At 42.8% G+C, this 19,188-nt stretch overlaps 1 protein-coding gene across 3 annotated transcripts in view; it reads right to left on the reverse strand.

Annotated features, from left to right (window-relative positions):
- The window catches only part of LOC118363989 (alpha-1,6-mannosylglycoprotein 6-beta-N-acetylglucosaminyltransferase A-like), a 117,113-nt gene that overhangs the window by 32,323 nt on the left and 65,602 nt on the right, over positions 1–19,188 (reverse strand). For all 3 annotated transcript variants that reach the window (XM_052488511.1, XM_052488512.1, XM_052488510.1), the window contains 2 exons: positions 17,536–17,670; positions 11,747–11,880 (listed from right to left, as the gene is read on the reverse strand). In XM_052488511.1, coding sequence (XP_052344471.1) covers positions 11,747–11,880; positions 17,536–17,670 — 269 coding nt within the window. The remainder of the gene's footprint in view (positions 1–11,746; positions 11,881–17,535; positions 17,671–19,188) is intronic.

Raw genomic sequence — 19,188 nt, forward strand, 5'->3', positions numbered from 1 at the left:
GCACCGGGAGACTTTGTTCCGGTTCCGTTGGCATGCATTGAAATGCGTTGAAAAATAACTGAATTAACAGATTTATTTTCAAATAATTTGATGACCTCCGGATTAAGGGATGCCACCAAAGGTTTTCTTAAAAAAACAACTGGGGGGTTCTACTAAGCTATATGGAATTGCTTTAAGAAAGTCATACCAAGGATCATTTTGCTATTTTATTGGGAATCTTAAGACCCCCTGAAGTATAAAAACACATTGTAATTTGGCTTTACTGCTATTAGCCCATAGAAACGCATTGAATAGCATTCACTAAATAGAACCACAGACACCAAAAAATCTAAAGGCAGTTTGTTCAGAAGTGTCCGTCCTATATCTGAGAGATATAACAAAGATCAGGAACCACATTTATTGGGGACATGCATTTGACTGCTTATTTTTACCATTAAACTATCCCCATATATACACTGAACAAAAATGCGACATGCACCAATTTCAACGATTTTACTGATTTACAGTTCATGTACAGTAGTGTCCAAAAGTTGAGAATGACACAAATATTAATTTTCACAAAGTCTGCTGCCTCAGTTTGTATGACAATAATTTGTATATACTCCAGAACAGTAAGAAGAGTGATCAGATTAATTTAAATTAATTGCAAAGTCCCCCTTTGCCATGCAAATGAACTGAATCCCCCCAAAAACATATCCACTGCATTTCAGCCCTGCCACAAAAGGACCAGCTGACATCATGTCAGTGATTCTCTCGTTAACACAGGTGTGAGTGTTGACGAAGATAAGGCTGGAGATCACTCTGTCATGCTGATTGAGTTCGAATAACAGACTGGAAGCTTCAAACGGAGGGTGGTGCTTGGAATCATTGTTCTTCCTCTGTCAACCATGGTTACCTGCGAAGAAACACGTGCCGTCATCATTGCATGGCACAAAAGGGGCTTCACAGGCAAGGATATTGCTGCCATTATCGGATCATCAAGAACTTCAAGGAGAGTGGTTCAATTGTTGTGAAGGAGGCTTCAGGGCGCCCAAGAAAGTCCAGCAAGCGCCAGGACCGTCTCATAAAGTTGATTCAACTGCGGGATCCGGGCACCACCAGTACAGAGCTTGCTCAGGAATGGCAGCAGGCAGGTGTGAGTGCATCTGCACGCACAGTGAGGCGAAGACTTTTGGAGGATGGCCTGGTGTCAAGAAGGGCAGCAAAGAAGCCACTTCTCTCCAGGAAAAACATCAGGGACAGACTGATATTCTGCAAAAGGTACAGGGATTGGACTGCTGAGGACTGGGGTAAAGTTATTTCTCTGATGAATCCCCTTTCCGATTGTTTGGGGCATCCGGAAAAAAGCTTGTCCGGAGAAAACAAGGTGAGCGCTACTATCAGTCCTGTGTCATGCCAACAGTAAAGCATCCTGAGACCATTCATGTGTGGGTTTGCTTCTCAGCCAAGGGAGTGGGCTCACTCACAATTTTGCCTAAGAACACAGCCATGAATAAAAAAAATGGTACAAACACATCCTTCGAGAGGAACTTCTCCCAACCATCCAGGAACAGTTTGGTAACGAACAATGCCTTTTCCAGCATGATGGAGCACCTTGCCATAAGGCAAATATTGATATTTTGGGTCCATGGCCAGGAAACTCCCCAGACCTTAATCCCATTGAGAACTTGTGGTCAGTCCTCAAGAGGTGGGTGGACAAACAAAATCCCACAAATTCTGACAAATTCCAAGCATTGATTATGCAAGAATGGGCTGCTATCAGTGGCCCAGAAGTTAATTGACAGCATGCCAGGATTGCAAAGGTCTTGAAAAAGAAGGGTCAACAACACTGCAAATATTGACTCTTTGCATCAACTTAATGTAATTGTCAATAAAAGCCTTTGACACTTATGAAATATTTGTAATTATACTTCAGAATTCCAAAGTAACATCTGACAAAAATATCTAAAGACACTGAAGCAGCAAACTTTGTGAAAATTTATATTGGTGTCATTCTCAAAACCTTTGGCCACGACTGTATTTCAATTGACTGATTTCCTTATATTCATTAGGCCCTAATCTATGGATTTTACATGACTGGGAATACAGACTGTTGGTCAGAGTTGGTCATAGGCTGTTGGTCATAGAGTTGATCAGGCTATTGATTGTGACCTGTGGAATGTTGTACCACGCCTCTTGAAATGGTTGTGCGAAGTTACTGGATTTTTGCAGGAAACTAAACACTGTCGTACAGATTGATCCAGAGCATCCCAAACAGGCTCAATCGGTGACATGTCTGTTGAGTATGCAGACCATGGAAGAACTGGGACATTTTCAGCTTACAGGAATTGTGTACCAGATCCTTGCGACATGATCCTGCCCACTGAAGTCGGCATTCCATTTGCAGCCTATGGCTGCCTGAATAAATAATTAACTTAGGTCATTTAAGAACTCATAATAGTAAAATAGGAAATCATAATGGTATTAATTAATAAGTGCTGCGCTTATAGCACACTATATCTTATGATCATGTTATAAATATATGTTTGTTAACAACTAGGGGTTATAATGCTATCGATTAACATATGTAGCCTATAACGATGTTGGAAAAAATGGTTTCATTTGGTTTTGTATTCAGTTAGTGCAGTATGTATTCATTCATATGATCTCATTTTAAGAAGGGATGTTCTCTACCCTGACACTTGTTTTAACCATGTCTACCAAGTTTTCAACCAAGTGTTTGAAAATCGCAAATCATAATCTCAATTCCAATATCTGGCAAAAGAAAAAGGCAATTCGATATTTTGTCCAAATCATGCAGCCCTATAAAATGTTAAAGTGTTTATCCTCGAATAACCATCGACTATTACATATCTTAGATTTTTCATCAGAAACAACAGCTTCTTGGGCTGTATTATCCACAGGTGGTAGGTGGCACCTTAATTGGGGAAGACGGGTTCACACTAATGGCTGGAACGGAATAAATGGAATGGTATCGAACACAATCAATCACATAGTTTCCATGTTCTCCATTCCAGCCATTATTATGAGCCGTCCTCCCCTCAGCAGCCTCCTGTACTAGGAACATATGGAAATTGCCAATTTCATTAATATGGTTACAATACTATATACCTATCCCTCAGCCATATTTGAAAGAGAAGATCATAGATCAATTCAGCTTAATCTCAAGTTATACCTAACCAAATTCTCCCTACTGCCTCTCAAGACCCTGATGGAGGACTCCAACTCTACTTATGGAAACCTAATTTGTTTTTCAATTTTAAATATTTGGGAGTAAATATACTATATTTCCTACCTTAGATAAAACCACTGCCAGAAACTTTAACAGAATGCTCAAATCAATCCAACCTCTACTAGATGGAATATTATACCGGTTGATTTAACTGGCAGAATATCTATTGTCTCAATGCTTCCCATGGATCCCCTTCTGGCAGGTGGGAAACATGGCTTCCGGGTGGGGCTGGAAGATGCGGGCTGGTGGATGGGGACTGAGGGGGGAAATGGGTTGGGGTTATCATTGTAGGCATTTCTCCCAAAATAATTGTACGTGTGCCCCTCTGGAATTTTTAAAAAATACAAATAAAGTTGGCCACTAAAAAGAAAGAAAGGCAGCAGCAGCGAGTGAGGACGGCCAAGTGTTGTTACTGGAGAACATAGGACAATTAGTTTGAAAAGTGATTGCCAATTCTATGAACATAAATAATGTATAGAAGCAAAAGGGGGACCAACTCCATATTAATGCCCATGATTTTGGAATGAAATGTTCGACGAGCAGACCACCTACTTTTGGTCATTTAGTGTACATTTTAAGTCAGAAGTTTACATACACTTAGGTTGGAGTCATATAAACTCGTTTTTCAACCACTCCACAAATTAATTAATCTTAAGCACCTTCTGATTATGAGCCGTCACTCCACACTGGTTGCCTCCATACCTTGCATAAGGGACAGAAAGAAGAAGAAGAAAAAGAAAACATCCTGCTTAATGAATAACCCTCACTAACTACCATAGGGTTGTCGTACACACACACACGGCCCCATCACACGCACGCTCTCAGGAAGCCAGCATGTTGTCCATTCACTAGCGTTGTCAGGGAGGGGTGTAAAGGGGATGGAATGCACAAGGCTCAGTTAAGTTATCACCAGGGCTTATGTGTATCGAGAGAGAGAGAGAGAGACACACACACACACAGAGACAGCGCGAGAGAGAAAGAAAGAGAGAGCGAGAGCGAGAGAGAGAGCGAGAGCGAGAGACCCCCTGACTCAGCACTTTGTATCCCATTGAGGAGAAAATGCTAAATGAATGCAAACATCAAAGCAGGCCCAGCCCAGAGCAGCATTGGCACAAAGGATAAGGCTGAACCTGTTGTTCTTAGAGATGAGCACTCACATTATTTGGCAGGTAATCTTCTCTCTCCCTCTCTGTATCTCTATCACTACAACTTTCATTATCTCCCTCCCCGTCAGTCTCTCCCTCACTCTTAGTGTCCCCCTCACTCGCTGTGTATAGTGGACTACTTTTTACCAGGGCCCATAGGACCAGCTCATAGGGTATAGGATGAAATAGGGTGGAATTTGGGATGACTCTCTGGGCTTTACTCGATGGACTTGGCCCCTCTGAAGTTTATGCTGATAAAATAATGCAACCGTTCCTAATCAAAGGAGGGGTAGGGAAAGCAGCCGGTGCCCTCATTCTGTAGCATCCCATTTCACTGGGTCCTTATCGTAGCTCCTGGCCAAGGAAGGATGACTACTTCACAGCTGTCATCTGGCCATAATTCATCATAATCAGATGTTTATTTCTGCCTGAATTTTTAAAATGTCAAAAAAGGAAAACACCATCTGCTGATAAGAAATGTAAGAAAGTGCACTGAGGCCATATGCATTTCTGCGTGGCTTGTTGATTGTTAAATTCAAAGATGTTGAAATTGAAAGACAAAACATTCTAGCGTGAAATGCAATTCTATTCTGCATAGGTTTTGATAGGCCTTAAAGTGAAATGCAGGTGTGTCTTTTACGCCTGCTACATTAGGTTAATGTACTCTAGACTAAATGCACGCCCCTTCAAACCTCCTCTGCTTCTGCATTTCCCCTGCTTGTTTGTTTTCATTTAGGTAAATTCAGTTCAATGTTTTTCCTGAGGTGGAAGAGTAGATTTAAAATGAAAAGGGGAAAAGTAGCAATGGCAAAAAAGGAAATAACCATCTGCTTGATAAGAAATGTAAGAGTGCACTGAGGCATGTCCTTTTCTCTAGGGTTTAATGAATGTTAAATTGAAAGGTGTTGAAATTGAAAGACAAATTCTAGTGTGAAATTCTATTCTGCATAAGTTTTGATAGGCCTTAACGTGAAATTATATTAAAAATACAATTGGCTGGACATACAGAGACAGCTTTTGATCTACCAAGACAATTTCAGTTCGACATTTAGTTTCCCTATTCAGAACTTGTGGAACATTATTAAGATTATAAACACTGAACTGAAATGACCTAAATGAAAACAAACAAGCAGAGGGGAAATGCAGAGGCAGAGGTTTGAAGGGGCGTGCATTTAGTCTAGAGTAGATCAACCTAACGTAGCAGGCGTAAAAGACACACCTGAAACTACATCCCCTACATACTGGTCTTGACAAGAAGAAAAAATAATAATAACTAGTCGGGGGTGGTTCTCTTCGGCACTGTTCAATCCAGTAAATGTGGAGGAGTTAAGATGGAGTGCCTCCTTGTTAATGTCCAAAAGCGGAAGTCGCGTCACAGGCTCTCTTGACATTTCCCCTGAAAACGGAACATCCGGGTTGTTGGGGACTCGGCAGAGGCTAGGAAGAGATAAACATCACTGTAATCAACTTCAGCATTTTACAGGGGGGAGTTTCCCTCTGACAACAGCCGGGATGTGTTCATTAGGGCACGCAACAAATATTTGTATTTACGCTTTGCAATGGAAAATGGAAATTAAGGTTTCTTGTTGGACAAGTCCAGGAATAGCAGTCCTTGTTTTAGTTAGTTTTCTTCTGTTTGGCACCTGGTAAACCCCACCCAGGGCTGGTCTTCTAAACACAAACAGAGAAGACTAGACTAGACAACCTTGGCTGAAGACCTCTAAATGCTCCATTGCGCTGTGCTCCTGGGCCCATATTCACCAAGCCTCTCAGAGTATGAGCACTGATCTAGGATCAGGTCCCCTGTTTCCATGAAATCTTATTAAATATGATAAAAGAGAAAACTGATTCTAGATCAGCAGTCCTACTCTGAAATGATTGATGCATACAGCCCCTGATACCTGTCCCTGTGAACTCTGACAGACAAAGTAGAGTTAACTTAAGTTACATCTCCAGAATACTGCAGTGTCATCTCAGGAGTTGGGTATGGAAAACATCAAACCATGGACAGTGGTTGGTGTATGCAAGTCAATGCATTTCCCACATCAAAGGGATCTGCTCGAATTCTCTGCACCGTACCATACATGCACTCACTCACTCCTGCACGCACGGACGCTCACTCATGCACACACATCCCAAACGCTGCTACCAGACTCTTATTATACTGCTCAATTTATACACTTTCCCCCTATCCCCCCCTTCCCCAATACACGTGTAAATATTGGACAATAAATTGTGCATTCCTGTATTGTACTTATGCTAAAATTGTATTCTATTCTACTGCGATTTGAGTTTGTATTCTTATCTTTTATTATTTCTTGTTGTTACATTGTCGAGAAGGAACCTGCCAGTAAGCATTTTGCTGGACGATGTTGTCATGATGTTGGCCTGGGGGTAGGTTTATGACAGTCATAAATACCTCTCCCCCCTTTTTCCTCTCTCTACCCTACTGATGTTACATTTGGAAACCCCTTGGTTAACATAGAGATTCTGGGAACATCAGAAGGTGGGGGGAAATTAACCATATTCTGGTAATCCGACCAATTGAACATATGCAGTGGTACTTAATGGATATGATGTCAGTCCGGTTGTCATCTGAGACATTCTGATCAATAATAAGATGACAAACTCTACAGTATAAAGTCTACACATCAGAGTTATCGGATTCACATGGAATTGTTGTTCAATTTAAATGTTTGAATATGAAATTATTCGTGATGGGATGAAATATGATTTTAGCTTCTAAAATGTAAGAATTGGGTTTTCATGAGTGAATTAGGCCCGACTCAGTGGCCCGCCCACGTGAAGAGACATAGGTTGTAAACTATGAAACAGACCCTTCTTCTCCCTCCACTATATAAGCCCTTGACGAAAATATAACCTCCTGTTCCGAGGATGTGAGGACGACGGTCCGATGTCAGAATGGTTCAGATAACTACAGAATGAAGCAAACATCAGTGTGAGCTTTGGTTGCGAATGGTATGAACTTTGAACTCTTATTCACTACAGAAGTGATACCTCCTAGCCGTTCAGTTAGCAACAGCAGCTGCAAACGAGGGTTAGGAAGGAACAGACAGAGTATCCCGTCTATCGCACAACGATGTTACTACAACGTATCCAATTTGACCACAAGAGACATTCTTCAAAGGACAAAGGACTTGGTTTGGCAACACGTCCTTCCATCTACCACCAACATACCGAAGTGCAGCTCAGAGTAAATATTTATTGCATTTTCCTTTTCCAAATGGGTGGTAATTTAGAATGCATAAAATACTATATTTACGATAGCACAGCGTCTTCCTTTGGTCCTCAGTCTTCCCGCTCTTTCACTCAAACCCAGCCCTTTTCTTTTGTGTAACCAGCCGTCATATCTGTTCCGCCCGCTAGGGACGTTTTCCTTTATGATATAATTTGTAATCTAGGTATAATTCATTCTTTGTATATGTAATTCTGTGTGATTAGCTAGGTATTTAGTAAATAAATAATTAAACCCAATTTTGCATTGCTGATTCAACTTTTTAGCCAGGGTTCGTGAAAATAACCAAGAATTTACAATTTACAACCAAGAATTAAGGTGACGATTAATATTGACTGCTATTGATGTAAAATATTACTAGGTCTTCAAGAGTTTATTCGGAAGATAACAGCTCTATAAATATTATTTCGTGGTGCCCAGACTCTAGTTAATTACATTTATATGATTAGCTCCATCAGGTAATATTAATTACGGCGAAATTATTCTATAGAATAGCATGTCATATCACTTAATCTGGCATAGCCAAAGACACAACAATGTACACCATGCGTATACCGTACATACAACTAATAACACTTTAAACTTACGATAGTTTTGGTTTGTTCTTAGAACTTTAAAACATATGAAGTGCTCACTCCCAGAACACACATATCCGTCCCAAATGGCATCCTATTTCCTATATAGTGCACTATGTCTGACAAGGCTCTGGTCAAAAGTAGTGCATTATATAGGGAATAGGGTGCCATATGGGACGGGCCTATACATTAGTCCACTTGGAAATGGACTTGCATGTGTTTGTGTACGCCAGCCCTGGCCAGGTGATGGAAGCCAAGAGCCAGAGTAACAGAACAGCCAGGCTAAGTCATGTACCAGCTGGAGCAAGAGCAGGGGAAACATTTGCTCACTGAAGGGGGTGTGTTAATCCCTTTGCCTGTTTATAACTGTACAGATGGATGGCCAGGGATGGATGTAGGAGAGTGGTCCAGCAGAACCCTCAAACACACACACACACACACACACACAATTCAGGCCAGTGAAACATGACCCTTGAAACCCTGCTCACACATTCGCCAACTGGGAGGGCATCGTGCAGAACGAATCTCTTGCCCGTGTGAACAGGGAGTGTGACTGGTTCCAAACCAATCATCAAATCTCACTACAGACAATGAATAACCTGTATGTACCATCTGGCTTCATTTGCATGATAGAAAAAGTATCACGTTTGGCAGATATGTACACTGAACAAAAATATAAACGCAACATGCAACAATCAACAATTTTACTGAGTTGCAGTTCAAATAAGGAAATCAGTCAATTGAAGTCAATTCATTAGACCGTCATTGTAAATAAGAATTTGTTCTTAATTAACAGATTTTCCGAGTTAAATAATGGCTAAATAAAAATAGATGGAATTCACATGACTGGGAATACAGACATGAATCTGTTGGTCACAGATAGCTTGAAAAAAAGGTAGGGGAGTGGATCAGAAAACCAGTCAGTATCTGGGGTGACCATTTGCCTCATGCAGTGCGACATCTCTTTCGCATAGAGTTGACCAGGCTGTTGATTGTGGCTGTGGAGTGTTGTACCCCTCCTCTTCAATGGCTGTGCGAAGTTTCTGTATATTGTCGGGAACTGGAACACTGACGTACACGTCGATCCTGAGAATCCCAAAAATGCTCAATGGGTGACATGTCTGGTGATTATGCAGGCCATGGAAGAACTGGGACATGTTCAGCTTCTAGGAATTGTGTACAGACATGGGGCTGTGCATTATCATGCTAAAACATGAGGTGATGGAGGCATCTCTGTGCACTAAAATTGCCATCAGTAAAATGCAAATGTGTTTGCTGTCCGTAGCTTTTGCCTGCCCAACCATAACCCCACCACCATGGAGCACTGTGTTCACAACCGGACATCAGCTCACCCACACAACACCCTACACGCGGTCTGCCATCTGTCCGGTACAGGTGAAACCAGGATTCATCCATCTTCTCCAGTGTGCCAGTGGCCATCGAAGGTGAGCATTTGCCCACTGAAGTCAGTTACGACGCCAAACTGCAGTTAGGCCAAGACCCTGGTGAGGACGACGAGCACGCAGATAAGCTTCCGTGAAACGGTTTCTGACAGTTTGTGCAGAAAAACTTTGGTTGTGCAAACCCACAGTTTTATCAGCTGTCTGGGTGATTGGTCTCAGATGATCCCGCAGGTGAAGAAGCTGGATGTGGCAGTCGTGGGATGGCATGGTTACACATAGTCTGCAGTTGTGAGGCTGGTTAGACATACTGGCAAATTCTCTACCCAAATTATGGTAGAGAATTTAACATTAATTTCTCTGGCAACAGGTCTGGTGGACATTCCTGCAGTGAGCATACCAATTGCACACGCCCTCAAAACTTCAGACATATTTGACATTGTGTTGTATACCAAAACTGCACATTTTGGAGTGTCCTTTTATTGTCCCCAGCATAAAGGGGCACCTGTGTAACGATCATGCTGTTTATTTTGCGTCTTGATATGACATACCTGTAGGGTTTTAAAAATTCTGGGAACTTTCAATAAATTTCCTGGTTTTCCCTGGAATTTATTGAAAATTCCTGGATTTTTGCAACCCTACTACACACCTGTCAGGTGGATGGATTATCTTTGCAAAGGAGAAATGCTCACATTGGCAGAGCCCTTTCCCTCTTCTGTCTCATTGGCCAGAGCCCTTTCTCTCTCGTGTCACATTGGCAGAGCCCTTTCCCTCTCGTGTCACATTGGCAGAGCCCTTTCCCTCTTCTGTCTCATTGGCCAGAGCCCTTTCTCTCTCGTGTCACATTGGCAGAGCCCTTTCCCTCTCGTGTCACATTGGCAGAGCCCTTTCCCTCTTCTGTCTCATTGGCCAGAGCCCTTTCCCTCTCCTGTCTCATTGGCCAGGGCGCTTTCTCCTGTCTCATCGCTTTCCCTCGTCTGCACCCTTTATCCAGTGATTTATGCAAGACTACTTAATGGTAATGAATGGAACCCAGGGCTAGGATTGATTTCCCGTTGCGCCTTCTTTGTCTTAATGTCCTCTGTTACATCTTAGTCTTAGGATGGAAGGAAATCCAACCCTCAGAGTTAAACATATTGAAAATACAAGTTTTGTTTATTCAAGCCCCATTGTTGTTGTGACACAACTGCAAGTGTGAGATACAATGACTTCCCCTAAGCCTGGAAACAGAGCAGTAATGACAGGATATAAAACAATACGCTGGGGATAAGGTGAATGTTTCTCCATAGGCAAGAGAAGGGGACACAAATCCAACATGCCCGATGCACCGGAACAAATCTGTGTTTCATTTCGAACTCATGGTGTTACCGATGTCCGTTTGATTAGTTACAGATATCATCTAACCCTTGCAGCTAGTAAACTGGATGACATGAAAAGACCTGCGTCGTATGAGAATGGCATACTCTATCCGCAACACAAAGGGTCTATTGAGGCTGGTCTGCTATTCCAGCCTGACGTGGGCCAAACCACTGAAACTGAGACCGGAGAGAGGTATTCATTCATTCTGGGTAACATTTTACTTTCCATCAGCCATGGGGAAAAGGTTCAAACCCCCTGGGGTGGTGGAATCTCCCTCCCCACCCCTGGGTCGTGTTCATTAGGGCACATAACAGAAAACTTAACGTGTTTTGCAACGGAAAACAAAAATTACTGTGTCTTATTGGGCTCCCGAGTGGCGCAGCGATCTAAGGCACTGCATCTCAGTGCTTGAGGCATCACTACAAACACCCTGGTTCGAATCCAGGTTGTATCTCAACCAGCCATGACTGGGAGTCCCATAGGGCAGGGCACACTTGGCCCACCGGGTTTGGCCGGTGTAGGCAGTCACTGTAAATAAGAATTTGTTCTTAGTTAAATAAAGATTAAATGTAAAAACCTTTTCTTTTTCTTGGATGAGTACAGGTTCCCCCTCACTGTTTAAGACCATTTGCTTCCATTTGGTGCCTTATGAACAATCCCTGTCATTAGGTGGGAGTAGGGTGAAGTTGTTGAATTTCCCCCACTAATGGTTAAGGTTAGGATTAGGGAGGAGAAGCTGATCCTAGATCTGTACCCCAGAACCATGAGGTGGTACTTACGGAACATGGTGTTGAACTGCTGGGGGTTGAGGTTCCACTTGCCCCAGGGGGTCTTGTGGCCCTTGGACTGAGCATAGTGGGCGTGGTTGAACTCGGGCTCTGTGCCGAAGGAATCCAAAACCCGCAGCATACACCTGTCACACACCACATTATAGTGTTAGTATACATCTGTAATACACATTATATGCAATTATAGCATTAATACACACTTACAGCTGTGTCTCAACCACTAATAAATGGTTAATGAATTACATGATGCCTATATTTTCCATACCTTCAGCATGGTCACAGATAGTGTACAAAGCACAGAGAGAGCTTCCTACTGATCAGACGGGAACAGTAAAGGTTACACATCATGACTAATTAGAGGACCAGAGAAAGGATGTTATGTGGAATGGAATGACACATTCCTGACCTTTTCTCTCTCGCTTTCTCTCAGTCCCTCTCTGCCAGCCCCCCCTTGTCTTTAGCTTTCTCTCTCGATCTAGCTCTCTCTCTCTCTTTCAGTCACCCTCTCTCAGTCTTTAGCTTTCTCTCTCTCTCTAGCTCTCTTTTTCAGTCACCCTCCCTCAGTCTTTAGCTTTCTCTCTCTCCATCTATCTAGCTCTCTCTCTTTCAGTCACCCTCTCTCAGAGTCCCTATCTTTCAGTCTCCCTGACACATGCTTTTTCAGATAATAAGTCCCCCCCCCCCGAGACCAAACAAAAATGTCTAAAGCCTAAAAATAAACACCTGGCTATGCTTCACCACTATTCCTTTCCATCTTTAATCCTTCTGGACAGAGCCCAACATACTCATCTGATTGGTGGAGGTGTAATAATGAGTATTAATCAAATTGATGAGGGGCCAGGAGTACCAGAGGGGTCGGCTAAGCTCAGTCTGGCAGCCCGGGCAAGGCCACTCCTGACCACGCAGATGTTTCGCAGATGGTGTGTGTGTGTGTGTGTGTGTGTGTGTGTGTGTGTGTGACTGTGTGTGTCTTCTCAAGATGCTCAGGAAATATGGTAAATGGATTCACAATGAGGAAACTTAAGACTAGTGAGACTTTATTTTACCTTTATTTAACCAGGCAAGTCAGTTTAGAACAAATTCTTATTTTCAATGACGGCCTAGGAACAGTGGGTTAACTGCCTGTTAAGGGGCAGAACGACAGATTTGTACCTTGTCAGCTTAGGGGTTTGAACTCGCAACCTTCCGGTTACCAGTCCAACGCTCTAACCACTAGGCTACCCTGCCTGACACTTGGGTATAGTCAGACGCAGTACAACATTCTTAGGAGATGATGCGAGAGAAAGAGATTGAGGTGAAATACTCTTTCAAATTAGATTGTTGTAGACTGGATCAGTGGCAAGGAGTACAAAACTGTCACATTTACGATATCATCGTCGTGTGTTTATAATGATTTCCATGTAGAATTGAGAATTAGACAAACTGAAATGATAGCGTATTATAGCCAGCAAATAACGATTATAGTTGATACGATGACTGACGATGACTGAAGCAAGAATTGGTTTTCTGCAGTGAGAGTGATAGACCAATACATAGATCGATACAGAAAGAGAGAGAAAGACAGAGTGAATGTGTGTATGTGCATGCATATGTGTGTGTGCGCACGTGCGTGTGCGTGTGTGTGTGTGTGTGTGTGTGCCTGCTTGCATGTGTGTGCGCAAGAGGGAAGAAGAGTGACAGGACAGGAGAGGCTCATTCAATTCTAAAACGACTAATACTGCTGAGTCGATCACTGAGATTCTCCCTACAGTCCTTTCTCTGCCCTGAACAACCACACTCACTTCCACTTTGGCCTTGGAACACAATCCTCGCTCTCAAATTCTCTTCCCTCTTGAGACTCAGACTGCTCCCTAATGGCACCCTATTCCCTATATAGTGCAGTGCACTACTTTTGACAAGTGTACCACAGGGCTTTGGTCAAAACTAGTGGACTACAGTGAGCTCCAAAAGTATTGGGACAGTGATACATGTGCTGTTGTTTTGGCTCTGTACTCCAGCACTTTGGATTTGAAATTATACAATGACTATGAGGTTTTATTGTAAATAAGAATATAATATTTTTTTTAACACTTCTACATTCGTGATTATTTTGTGCCCAATAGAAATGAATGGTAAATAATGTATTTGTCATTTTGGAGTCACTTTTTATTGTAAATAAGAATATAATATGTTTCTGAACACTTCTACATGAATGTGGATGCTACCATGATTACGGATAGTCCTGAATGAATCGTGAATAATGATGAGTGGAAAAGTTAGACGCATAAATATCATACTCCCCAACGATGCTAACCTCCTCTGTTATTGTAATGGTGAGAGGTTAGAATGTCTTGGGGGTTATGATATTTGTGCGTCTAACTTTCCCACTGATCATTATTCACGATTCATTCAGGACTATCCGTAATCATGGTAGCATCCACAATGTAGAATTGTTCTATATTAGAAGCTGTTCTGGAGAGGCTGGAAAATGAAAGACACTTAATGATGCAGTCCAGGATCATAAGCACGACAAATTTGTAACATATTGTACGAATTGGATTTGTAACATATTATAGGAATTGCAAAAAATAACATAACATACGTAATGAATCACATAGTACACAATTGGATGACGTAGCACACAAAAAAATATAGGGACCCGTTTTGGCTGGTGAGCACCCTTTTCAAAACTACTGGCTGAAATTATACAAAATGTTCTGAAGCATCACTTTAAGTGGAGAGGGAAAGAGCTGGATAGACAAGGAGGAAGGAGAGGACATATGCAAGAAGAACATAAACAAGACAGGGTTAGACTATGGGCGAGACCAAAACAGTTCCACTACGTGACTAGTCAGTTTAAAAATCTAAAATGCACATTCAACAGAAGTTGTCTGAAGTTACAGTAAAACAGTGGCATCTTTTAACCTTCCTGGAAGTGCACGTCACAAAATCAACACTGAATGAAGTGGCCAAATGTAAATGTCTTCACCAATATGTATAACGAGGAATTAATCAATGCACTCATGAAAATGCCAGCTGGATCCTGCATTACGACCACACAGTCTGTATAAAGGTTGATTCTGTGTACACAACGCAATTTCAGCCCAGTGAGAGAGAACAGTTTGATGATAGCCACTGAAACAGAGGTGATTCTCATGATAGTGAGCTTGCTTGATGACTAACCTTGCATAAGACCTGAAGACTTTTGTTAGCTTAAAAAAAATAGGGGCTTCCAGAAGAAAAACCCATCCACCCATAAAGGCAGGAGGAGCTGGCCCACCTCGGTCTGGTCTGCATGGCCCCCCGAATCTGATCTGGGGTCCCGTGTGACTCAATTGGTAGAGCATGGCGCTTGCAACACCAGGGTTGTGGGTCCGATTCCCACAAGGGACCAGTATGAGAAAAAAGTATGAAAATGTATGTACCCACTACTCTAAGTTTCTCTGGATAAGAGCATCTGCTAAATTACTAAAATGTAAATCCAGCCTGGGTTTCAGCCTTCTCATTCAGATGATAATGAGTGTGTAAATCACATCTGCCCCCCCCCCCTCTGTGCCTGGATCTTTGTCACCTGAATAGCTACCCCACCAAGTATCAAATGAGCTGCAAAAAAATAGGCCTCTTTTCATCCTGCCAACCTCTCTCCGTTGCTCTCCAATCAGTAAATGAGTAGTGGGCGAACCCTCTGACAACGTGCCTCAGCAAGGTTTGGCATCCTACAGGGAGGGACACAGCCTCGGGAGACTCAGAGGGACACAGACAAAGAGCCTGACAATGTGAATGCACCAATTTGTAAGTCGCTCTGGATAAGAGCGTCTGCTAAATGACTTAAATGAAATGAAATGTTACCACTTCCAGATTAGTCAAAGCAGCAAGGAGGATGCGGATTCCAAAGAGACCTCATCACGTGACAGACGTAAATGAGGATACTAGGAAACTCATTGGATACAAAAACTAGGATATTCATACTTGAACTAAGACATTTTATGACAACTCCATTAGATCTCAATCTGCCTAAATTAACAACATCATCACACACACTCCCGAGTGGCGCAGCGATCTAAATCAAATCAAATTTTATTTGTCACATACACATGGTTAGCAGATGTTAATGCGAGTGTAGCGAAATGCTTGTGCTTCTAGTTCCGACAATGCAGTAATAACCAACAAGTAATCTAGCTAACCATTCCAAAACTACTACCTTATAGACACAAGTGTAAGGGGATAAAGAATATGTACATAAAGTTATATGAATGAGTGATGGTACAGAGCGGCATAGGCAAGATACAGTAGATGGTATCGAGTGCAGTATATACATATGAGATAATATAATAATAATATATGCCATTTAGCAGACGCTTTTGTAAACAAAGTGGCATAGTTAAAGTGGCTAGAGATACATGTATTACATAAGGATGCAGTAGATGATAGAGTACAGTATATACATATGAGATGAATAATGTAGTGTATGTAAACATTATATTAGGTAGCATTGTTTAAAGTGGCTAGTGATATATTTTACATCATTTCCCATCAATTCCCATTATGAAAGTGGCTGGAGTTGAGTCAGTGTGTTGGCAGCAGCCACTCAATGTTAGTGGTGGCTGTTTAACAGTCCGATGGCCTTGAGATAGAAGCTGTTTTTCAGTCTCTCGGTCCCAGCTTTGATGCACCTGTACTGACCCCGTCTTCTGGATGATAGCGGGGTGAACAGGCAGTGGCTCGGGTGGTTGTTGTCCTTGATGATCTTTATGGCCTTCCTGTGACATCGGGTGGTGTAGGTGTCCTGGAGGGCAGGTAGTTTGCCCCTGGTGATGCGTTGTGCAGACCTCACTACCCTCTGGAGAGCCTTACGGTTGTGGGCGGAGCAGTTGACATACCAGGCGGTGATACAGCCCGACAGGATGCTCTCGATTGTGCATCTGTAGAAGTTTGTGAGTGCTTTTGGTGACAAGCCGAATTTCTTCAGCCTCCTGAGGTTCTTCACGATGCTGTCTGTGTGGGTGGACCAATTCAGTTTGTCTGTGATGTGTACGCCGAGGAACTTAAAACTTACTACCCTCTCCACTACTGTTCCATTGATGTGGATAGAGGGGTGTTTCCTGAAGTCCACAATCATCTCCTTAGTTTTGTTGATGTTGAGTGTGAGGTTATTTTCCTGACACCACACTCCAAGGGCCCTCACCTCCTCCCTGTAGGCCGTCTCGTCGTTGTTGGTAATCAAACCTACCACTGATGTGTCGTCCGCAAACTTGATGATTGAGTTGGAGGCGTGCGTGGCCACGCAGTCGTGGGTGAACAGGGAGTACAGGAGAGGGCTCAGAACGCACCCTTGTGGGGCCCCAGTGTTGAGGATCAGCGGGGTGGAGATGTTGTTGCCTACCCTCACCACCTGGGGGCGACCCGTCAGGAAGTCCAGTACCCAGTTGCACAGGGCGGGGTCGAGACCCAGGGTCCAAGAATTGTTAGCTAGATACTGCATCTCAGTGCTAGAGGCGTCACTATAGTCCCTGGTTAGATTCCAGGCTGTATCACAACCGGCCGTGATTGAGAGTCCCATAGGGCAGCGCACAATTGGCCCAGCGTCTTCCGGGTTATAGGGTTTGGCCGGGTTGGGCCGTCATTGTAAATAAAAATGTGTTCTTAACTGACTTGTCTAGTTCAATTAAGGTTCAATTTTAAAAAGAAAGAAAGAAAATATCACACATCCCAGCCCATAACTTATGGATGACGTGGGTGTGTATAAATACTATCACACACACACAGACACACAGACAGAGTTGATGATATGGAGTACTTACTGATAGTGGACCCAGGAGGGCCCCAGTGTCTTCTTGAACTGGGTCAGGCCCACAATGTCAATGTAGATGAGCTCCACCACCTTGTCCCCCTGGGTGGGGCAGCTGGACTTGTTCCCCATCACTCTCCTCATGATCCTGCACGAAGAGAGGGAGTGGGCTTAGTTAGGACCCACAGGGTGTATCTGAAATGGCACCATATTCCCCTATACAGTTCACTACTTTTGACCAGGGCTCCGGGGTTGAGAACAGTTTTAAATTCACTGTAACATGTACAATAAATGTTGTATTGTAATAAATATACTTTTTAAAGAGAGCAACAACATGAAAATACACAACAAACAAAGAGAAGAAAACTATGGATTGTTTACACATAGTAAACACCTCTTATTAAACAAGTGGCGCCACAGAACATGGCTGACGTTTTACATTCTCCCAACGAATTGTGCAATTTTTTTCTTTTTTTGCGCAACTTATTTTTTAAAACTTATTGTGTACATAATGTTACTGCTACCGTCTCTTACGACCTAAAATAACTTCTAGACATCAGAAAACCGATTACTCAACACTGAAAGAAAATGACTTGTTTTCCTTTAACGAGTCCGACGAGAAGGATATCCTTCTTTGACTGGAACAGGCCCAGAGCCACGCCTTTTGCGTGAAGAAAAGATGCCAGAAAAGGGGACGCAGATCGGGGATCCTTCTGAGAATCCGGAGGCGAGCGAGTAAACTCCCAAATGCCTTACATTCTCCTTGCTAACGTGTAATGTTAGAAAATACAATTGATGACCTGTTATTAAGATTATCCTACCAACGAGACATTAAAAACTGTAACATGTTATGTTTCACCGAGACGTGGCTGAAAGTAAAAACTCACAATATAGAGCTGGCAGAATTGTCCATGCACTGGCAGAACAGGGATGCTACCTCTGGTGTCTTTTTGTCAATAACAGCTGGTGCACGATGTCTAATATTAAAGAAGTCTCGAGGTATTGCTCACCTGAGGTAGAGTACCTTATGAAGCTGTCGACCACACTATCTACCAAGAGAGTTCTCATCTGTATTATTCGTAGCCGTCTATTTACCACCAAAGTGAAGCTGGCACTAAGACCGCTCTCAACTAACTCTTTCTGGCCATAAGCAAAGAAGAAAATGATCACACAGAAACGGCGCTCTTCGTGGCCGGGGACTTTAACGCAGGCAAACTTAAATCAGTTTTACAAAATTTTTACCAGCATATCACATGTGCATTTTCAACCTCTCCCTGACTGAGTCTATAATACCTACATGTTTCAAGCAGACCACCATAGTCCCTGTGCCCAAGGAAGCGAAGGTAACCTGCCTAAATGATTACCGCCCCGTGGCACTCACATCGATAGCCATGAAGTGCTTTGAAAGGCTGGTCATGGCTTACATCAACAGCATTCTCCTGGACACCCTAGACCCACTCCAATTCGCATACCGCCCCAACAGATCCACAGATGAAGCAATCTCAATTGCACTCCACACCGCCCTTTCTCCCCTGGGCAAAAATAACACCTATGTGAGAATGCTGTTCATAGTCTACAGCTCAGCATTCAAAACCATAGTGCCAATGAAGCTCATCACTAAACTAAGGACTCTGGGACTAAACGCCTCCCTCTGCAACTGGATCCT

This window comes from Oncorhynchus keta, chromosome 30, assembly GCF_023373465.1.
Source record: "Oncorhynchus keta strain PuntledgeMale-10-30-2019 chromosome 30, Oket_V2, whole genome shotgun sequence".
NCBI lineage: Eukaryota > Metazoa > Chordata > Actinopteri > Salmoniformes > Salmonidae > Oncorhynchus > Oncorhynchus keta.